This window comes from Chanodichthys erythropterus, chromosome 6 (genome assembly GCF_024489055.1).
Source record: "Chanodichthys erythropterus isolate Z2021 chromosome 6, ASM2448905v1, whole genome shotgun sequence".
In the NCBI taxonomy this organism is placed as follows: Eukaryota; Metazoa; Chordata; class Actinopteri; order Cypriniformes; family Xenocyprididae; genus Chanodichthys; species Chanodichthys erythropterus.
Genome location: NC_090226.1, coordinates 27,622,394 through 27,631,017, shown reverse-complemented (window position 1 = coordinate 27,631,017; position 8,624 = coordinate 27,622,394). Strand labels below are relative to the sequence as shown.

General features: G+C 37.1%; 1 protein-coding gene across 6 annotated transcripts in view; it reads right to left on the bottom strand.

The window, feature by feature from the left end:
* Window positions 1-2,138: 2,138 nt before the first annotated feature.
* Window positions 2,139-8,624, bottom strand: part of adgrl2a (adhesion G protein-coupled receptor L2a) — a 119,361-nt gene continuing 112,875 nt past the window's right edge. The window contains exons 21-24 of one of the 6 annotated variants that reach the window (XM_067388533.1): window positions 8,137-8,265; window positions 7,171-7,188; window positions 5,871-5,909; window positions 4,255-4,372 (exon numbers count right to left, since the gene is read on the bottom strand). In XM_067388533.1, the coding sequence (XP_067244634.1) occupies window positions 5,872-5,909; window positions 7,171-7,188; window positions 8,137-8,265 (185 nt within the window). In that variant the 3' untranslated portion in view covers window positions 4,255-4,372; window position 5,871. Of the gene's footprint in view, window positions 4,373-5,855; window positions 5,910-7,170; window positions 7,189-8,136; window positions 8,266-8,624 lie in introns of those variants that run through there. The other 5 variants (XM_067388537.1, XM_067388534.1, XM_067388535.1 and 2 more) reach the window with 5 other exon arrangements.

The following is an 8,624-nucleotide window of genomic DNA, read 5'->3' as shown; positions in this document are numbered from 1 at the left end:
ATGCTCCTCTCTCTCAGTGGCCCCTCCGGTTCACACTGAAGGTAATAGTCAGATGATGGACAACTGCTAGTGGGTGGAGCACTTCCTTAAGGGTTTGGCGACAAAGGTTCACGTATTGTTGATGGTGAGCAAGGAGTTGCTATGGCACTGCCATGTTTCCTAGGTAGAGCAAGCAGTTAGGAGGAAGGGGTTCTCTCCTGAGGCATCTTGTGGTCTTTAGGATGGGATGCTACAATTACTTGGTTTAAAAGTGAACTCTTTTTTTAGCTAGTGACACACTCTCTGTCATTCACTGGAAATGTAGGAATAGGCAACTACAAGCTGACAAGAGCTACTTGATAGAGAATGGTATGAGAGCGCCAGTCACTCTAGCCCTTCCAGTGGAATAATAGTCAGATGACTTTAGGTCTACCTGAAGTAGAGCACGCAGTTTAGAGGACAGGGTTCTCCTGAGGCCTCTCTCTGTCTTTAGGATGGGATGATATAATAATTTGCTCCATGGGAGTAGTGCACTTGGAACTATAGCTGAGGGTCCAAGCGGCAGTCCTCAAACCTACCCCTCCTTATTGGTGATAGATGCCAGTGAGTCTGCGATCTATTTAACAGTTCTACCCCCTGAAGATATAGAGAATAATAGGGGTTTTCTAGCTGCCTCTTTGCCACAGGCTGTTAGTTCCTGATCAATAGGTGTGTGGTATGGCAACCTGGGGCCACAGCTTAGCTGGCTGATAGAGCAGGTGAGGAGGCATTTGTCAGTATGGCGTAGTGGGTATTTTGTTCTTATAATGTCAACTCCATGATGTAATGTTAAGCTCTGCTTCAAAAGGGAATGTCTGAGTTACGACTGTAACCATGGTTCCTGTAACCATGGGATCTATACACTGTGTTGTGTTGCCATACTTCTAGCATGCCTGTACATCTTCCTTAGACAATACAAAGTTGATAAGATTCTCTTTAGGGATCCTTTTATATTCTGCCAGACATCATCTGGTGGTGGTAGCCAATCAAGATTGGTGTGTAACACACATGCTTCATACACCGGCTCACGTGAACCATAGTCAACTTGTGTCTCATTCCCTTTCTCAGAGAACCATGGTTACAATGCACACTAATGCTCATATCTATAAAAAAAAACACTCTTTGACGTGGAAAAGTGCTTAGCACCACGTCAGGGTCGGAGCAGACGTACATACTTTTCCTTGTCAGTGTATTGCAGGTTTTGGGAAATCTAGGCTATTCTTACAGCTCTCCATTTTAAATTAAATGATTTGGATGATGATTTTTAAATGTAAATGACATCATTTAGGCATCATTTACAAGACTGATAACTACCATTCAGCTGTGCGCAATTCCAAGATCATTATAGATTTCACATCTGAAAGAGAGGCATTTCTGTGCATTTGGTTATTCTTTGAATCACACGTATGCACAATTGAGAAATAATAAAATAAGATCAAATGTAGGACCGTTTCTATGCAACATTTTATAAATGAGGCCCACTGTGTGCAATATTGTTTCCCATAATGCAATGGAGATTTGTTTTTACTGTGATTGACTCTTTTGTCTTCTGACAAGTTGTGAGGATTTCAGATCATTTCAAACAGGCGCAGGGAAAATTTAGAGGTTACATCACCAGGTGCAGTACATGGAGTTGTCTGAAAGAAACTTTCTGAAGAGTAATAGTTTGAAACAGGACTTGAGAGAGACGGGGTCAAAACTTCATAAACTGCAGTTTTCATCCAGTAAATGAACCTGATATTCCCTTGTGCACTGCCCTCTAGCTATAATGCCGCAAACTGTTCTCAGGCTGTTTATGAGGGTTCATATTGCAGTTTATGTATCCTCTTACAGTGCTTTTCACTTTGATGTGCATCACCAGCTTAAATAGCATAAACATGCCAAACCACTGAGATAAAACGGCAATAAAATACTGTCTCAGTTTTAAAACGGATTGGCAATCTTTCTGTGTCCATATCTTTAGTCAAACATGTAAATACACACTCATATTTTTAATCACCATTGTGTAAATAAAAAAAAATAAAAAAAAAGGCATTAAACATTTAGTTAGACAAAAATTCACATTTATTTATTGTTAAACAAGTGTAGAACTTTACATCCTTTGTAGAGATGGGCTCCTTAACATGTTTATCAGAGATGGGTTCCTTAATTATGAAGATGAACTACGTCGACCAGTGCTGTAAAATATTCACAAAAGTATTATTTTTAAAGAATAATTTAATAAATAAATATCCAACCTCAGCTGCAGTAATAGTCCTTAAAAAAGAAGGTTCTACTCCAAGCTCAGTCGTGACCTTCAGTCACTACATTTTTCATGCTTTGCACAGATTTGCACAAAATAAATTTGTGCAAGGCATGAGAACATTATAATCTAATTGATCTAAAGTGGCAAACCCATTTTCATGAACAGGACAGATGAATTTCAATGTCTTTTGCAGCATACATGAGGTTATCCACCAGTTGCATCATCATAAACAAGCTTCTGAACTTTGTACATAGTCATCTCCTTTTCAAAATCTCATTTGCTTTATATTTAGGGATGTTATTTAATTTATAGCAATTTATTTTACACAATCAATACAACAAAATATATTGTTCTATGTTATATCATTACCCTTGACAGTTCCGTGTATGATTGAGAAAATATAAGGCCTGGGGTTTGTTTGCTAGTGGTCATGTTGTATGGGATTTTGTTGATTGTAAAGGGTGTTACAGAACTCCTTTATTTCATTCAGGACAATTTCTGCACGTCTTAAGGTCCTGGAAATTCCATTGTTGTATATAATAAAGAAAAATCAAAACTGCATTCAAAAGAGAAATATGTGAACATATATGTACATCCATTGAGAAACGTATGCACTGGAACGAGAAAGACTTTTTTTTTTTTTTTTTGGCTTCATTTTATTTTTTCTGTGAAACTGTATTCCTATTACCAGGCCCACATGGAATCTGCAATCCAAGAATACTGCAGATTTCTGCATAAAACCATCATTCACAAAGTTATACTGTACACATCATGTGACACTTGTATGTTTGTTTATTAAATAATTGTGGATACATTCAGCTACCAATAACAGGGTAACAATTAATAATTGCAAGAATTATTTTCCCTATTAATGTTCTTTTTTGTCTTGTTTTCCAGTAAAAACATATTTATTTATCTTGCTTTGAAACAATTTGTCTAAAATTAAGACTATGTTTCTCACCCCTTTGGTAGATGATTATTCATTTGTTTATTTATTCTTTTAAGCAAAAACCTTCTTAATTATTGAAAAAAAAAAAAAATTCAAGAAATATTCTTTCAAAACAAAGCTCTTAATTAAGCTCAGTTTGCTATATTTAGATATTTTTTACTGTAAAACAAGGCATAAGCTTCTTGTGTCTATTCCACTGCAAATTTCTGTCTAAAATTAGCACAGAAAATGTGCTAAAAACTCTGCAGATTCCGTCTGGGCCTGTCTGTAACTCGTTGGACAGTAGCGGTACTTCTCCATTAAGTGTGCAGTTATGTGGGAGGCTAAAAAAGGAAGACCACTCTGCCATCGGTGGATGGGCGGGGCTGTGTACATGGTGGGCGGTGCTTATAGTTCGTTTTAAAGGCTTGTGACCAGCTGCATTTGTCCCTCTCGTACGTCCCCCTCGGGGACACAAGCGTCTTTAGAGACGGGGATGATGAGGCCTTCGCTACTGTCTCTGCTCATCTGATAATACGCATGCAGCTGTTGGCCTGACCCCAAGTTGGGCATGCTTTTATAGTAAACGTCTTCGTTCGGACTATGTTTGGATGGCGAGAGGTCCTGGCAAATGTCTAGGCTGCTCTCCGAGAACGGCGAGTCTCTAAGGTTTGGCATGCTGGTGTACACCGAGTCTCTGTTGGGGGAGGGCAAGGCGGTCTCGGCCGGAGGTGGGAGCTGGCCAATGTAGCTGTGGGGTTGCGAAGCTTCCATGTCGGCCCTCGCTCTCTCCTGCGTGTGGTACAGGAGCGAGTGAGTTCGCTGAGGGATGAGGGGGGCATCGAGCGTGCGGGGATGCGTGTGGTGCAGCCCCAGACCGTCCATCTCGCTGTCCCCGCCCACCTGCACCAGGGACGATGTCTCCGCGACCACAGGCTCCTCCCCTCTGCTGATCCCTGCCCCCTTTTTGGTGCTGATCTGGGACTCGGCGGCCCTGAGGTTGTTGTGCACAAGCTCTGAGATGATCATCTTCTCGAAGGCCGTGTCATTGAGACTGAGCCCGCAATCCACCACCTGCACGCCATCGCTGTAGTTATGAAGTGAGTAGCTGTTATTAAAGTTGCCGTTGAGTGGTAGAGTACCGAACGTGTTCGTATCTCTGCCGCTGGTCACCGAGTGTCCTGCAACAACACAAGAGAAAAAAGAAAAAAAAAAAGTTAGCTCTCGCAAAATCAGAAAATTACATTTAAATGTTTAATGCTGTTTAGGACCTGCATTTGAGTCAAATGAAGAAATGCTAAAATCTGGAAAAAAAATTAAAAATCTTTGGTCTGTGCATGCAGAACTTTAAGGGGTGAATTCACTAAATAATTCCCTGCAGAAAGTGATTTTCTTGGTATTCTAAGTATTCAGTTTTCTTTTCTTGTTTTCCAGTACAAATATCTAAACATTCTTAAATAAAGATACAATTACTTAAGAAGCAAATTCAGACATTAAGTCTTGTTTTCAGAAAAAATAAAAAAAATTACGGAGCCCTGCACATGACATGCAGAAAAAATTATGTATCTCGTGGCCATGAATAGAATAGAATTCATTCCCTTGTTTTAATTAAATAGTGTGAACAATATAATAATTAGTTCCATCGATTTACTAAATAGAGGTCATGTAGTAATAATTTGTTCCCTAATTTTATTTAAATCAAAATGAGGGAATATATTAATTCAACATGGCCATGATTTACTAAAACGAGTGAACAAATTAATAAATTGTGGTAATGAATTCTTAATTCATGTCCACGATTTACAAAAACAAGAGAACAAATTCTTAATTTGTGGCCACAATGAGTTTAAGTATCTGCCAATGGGGTAAGAAAAATAATCTTTTTTCCCTTTGAATTAAGTCTATTTTTCTGACCATGTTGCCAGATTTTTTTTTTTTCTTGTTTTAATCATAAACTCACTTAATTTTGACACCTTTTTAGAAAACAAGACTTAATATTTGATGTAATATTTCTTCTCAAGTAAATGTATATTGATTTAAGAATGTTTTGATATTTGTACTGAAAAACAAGACAGAAAATGCTAAATAAGTGTACTAAAATACTTATAATAGGCTAAGTATAATAAAATACTTTTAGTGTGATTATATGCAAATGACTCGGAATCCAATTTAACTAGGTGCTATAATATATTTGGATAATTTCTGTACTGAATTGGCAGGTACAAGCACAACTTCATTCGTGAATTTGTGAAATGAATTTGTGAATTCCTCCCAATTTGTGGTTCCGAATTTTCCCTCAATCGAGAAAAAAAAAAAAAAAAGGAACAATTCACGATGACCAATTTCAGAACACTAGTTTCAACTACATCCTAAACAACATTAAAATCAGTCGGTAGGTTTCAAACATCACAGACACAAATGAGAGAGCGGCACATGTGTATTCACAGATGAAACAGCGGTGACAGTCACAGAATTCATCAACATCAACAATACATCAGCTTGTATTTGAAGCGGTTAAGGCGGTGGGGGTGAAGGGTTTGAAAGTAACGGAAAAAAGCCAAATTTAAAAAAATGAATAAATAAAACAACACAAACAGCCAATTTTCACACTACATAGAGTGAATGAAAGCGAAAGCATCCAACAGACAGGAGAGAGAAAACTCACTCTGAACAACTCACATCAAGTCTGTCTGTTCAGGCCAGCAGACCTGAGCGCTGCTGATGAACGAAAAGAACACAAAACAAAAAGGAAAATGATTTATTGTAAAACATGATGAGTTATCACTAACAGAAAGAAAAAAAAAAAAGATAAAACAAAGACAAAATTACAACGTTGGCGCAAGCAAAGTTTGCAAATTAAATTAACATCACAATTAAGGCCTTTTCCCTCCGTTAAATGTCACAGTTGGGTTTGTTTACTGGACTGGGGTTTATGTGGTAATTTGAGCTCATTTGTGTGCTGGTGAATGGGTGGCCGTCTGCAGTGAGCTACAATAATCTTTAACTGCATCTTACGAGAGCCCACCGGTGGGTGGTTCGGACACAGTCATTCTTAGAACCTCTCCACAGAAATGACAAGGCAAAGGAAAGAGATGGCAGATGGGAACAGAAGAGGGACAGTAATTTGAGGAAAGGGAGTTTAAAAGAGATTTCTGCTGGATATTGAGACAGAAGGGCTGAAGAAACATGAGGGTATTTTTTTCTGACAGAATTCCTCATCAAACTCGTAAACAGACAGAGAGATGTGTTAAATTGTAGGAGGAGGGTAACAGAGAATATACATTGGCAACAAGAAAAGGACACTATTTGGGTGGGTGGGTAAATAAATAAATAAAATATTCATTTTATAATAAAACATTGAAACAAATGGTATTTGTATTTTTTAAACAAAGCATTTTTAAACAAAACATCAAAAATGGGAATTGTGTCAAATAATAAATCTAAAGATTAAAAGACAAGTATTTGGATACTTTCTAGATGTCAGGTTGTCCATAGTTCTTAAAAGTAAGAAACCAGAAAATTAGCCAAAGGTTTCTAAATTCTGACTATATAAGCTGCAATAGAAGCTTTTGTAACATGCAGATAAAGGCACGGCTGTAACTACACATTATACAGACTGGCCTCAACATTTGTAGCCAATGAACTCAAAAGAAAATATTTGAATAAATCCAACCTAATGTCCAACGAGACCGTATTTAACAAAGAGAGAAGGCGACTGCTTTCAGTAAAATCTCCATTCAGAATGATGCGCGTACATTTAGACTTCTTAATTGTGTGTGCAATGTGCATGCATCGTGCAGAGGTGATGAAAGTATTGTTTCATTGAGAGCAACATTTCCTCATTCTAATGATTTCTGAACCATGTGCTGACAATTATGCGGATGATCTGTTGATGGCCACTGAGTGTGCAAGAGTTGTGCTGATAAAATCATGGTAAAACAATTACATTTGATGGGCAAATTTAAAACTGATTGCATACTTGTCTCTCTGTAGGTCACTGAGTGTGTGCAGGAAGGGGAAAGAGAAAACAAGACACAAACAGTTAACAGTGTCATGTCACTCAAAAAAAGAGAAAAGAATCAAAGCTGAATTGTTGTACATTTGCTTGCATAAAAATCAATATTCAATAAATAAAATAATCTTGTGTGCATCACAATGGTCTCATAGTGAGGAAAATTTAGTTTAATCTGTGCTGTAAAACCACACAATGAGAACTACAATTTTAATGTCTGAGCAATTGGTCAATTTCTGTAGAAGAGGAACGTCTCGGTTACAAAGGTAACAATCATTCCCTGAATAGGAATCATATTCGTCAGTCTGTCCAATGTACATCGAACGTGACCAACTGAATGGGAACTATCTGCAAAAAGGTGCATTTGCTGTTTTTATATGTGACCCTGGACCACAAAAGCAGTCATAAGTCGCACAGGTATATTTGTAGCAAAAGACAACAATACATTGTATGGGTCAAAATGATCAATTTTTCTTTTATGCCCAAAATCATTAGGATATTAAGTAAAGATCATGTTCCATGAAGATATATTTGATATACCTTAAATATATATACAAAAATATTTTTGTAAATGGATATTCATTGCTAAGGACTTCAATTGGACAACTTTTCTCAATATTTAATTTTTTTTTGCACCCTCAGATTCCAAATTTTCAAATAGCCATATCCAAGAGCCGTATATTTAGCCAAATATTGTCATATCCTAACAAACCATACATCAATGGAAAGCTTATTTATTCAGCTTTTTGATGATGTATAAATCTCAATTTCAAAAAAATTGCCCCTTATGACTGGTTTTGTGGTACAGGGCCACATATATTTCTCAGCACAAGAGGGTCTGATACTACCTAGTACTCTGATAATACTCATAGTGATACATAGTACCACATGATCAGAAGGGCAAAAAGGAGTGTAGTGGATTAGTAGTCACACCTGGAGAGTGAAAGACTGGCACCGTTGGTGTGTTACATACGATAGTTTCAGCCAGTAAGGTGTTGTAGGGGTTATTAGTGCCTTGTGGTCTCAGAAGAGGGTTAGTAAGAAGATAATTGCCCGTCATTCCTGAAGCGACAAAAAAGAAGAGGACAAATAAGATTATGACCTCTAAGATGTCTATTTAATTTGTTCTAAAGAAAAACGGTAGTGATGAAATAAATGGATGTTTTATAGCCTAGCTTATGTAATTTCATTGTAACTACTTGCTAAAATCAAATCAAATTAATGTTAAGAAATGCATATCTCCAATTTTAAATGTTAACATTATTTGTCAATGATATGCTAGGACAATCAGTTGCGAAAATAGATGGATGAATATTTGTCAATGGCAAAAAAAATAAAAATTAATAAAATTTAACTACCATACTGGGCACAACTTCTTACTAATTTAAGATCTCTGCTAAAATAGTATATGCTAAAAATGA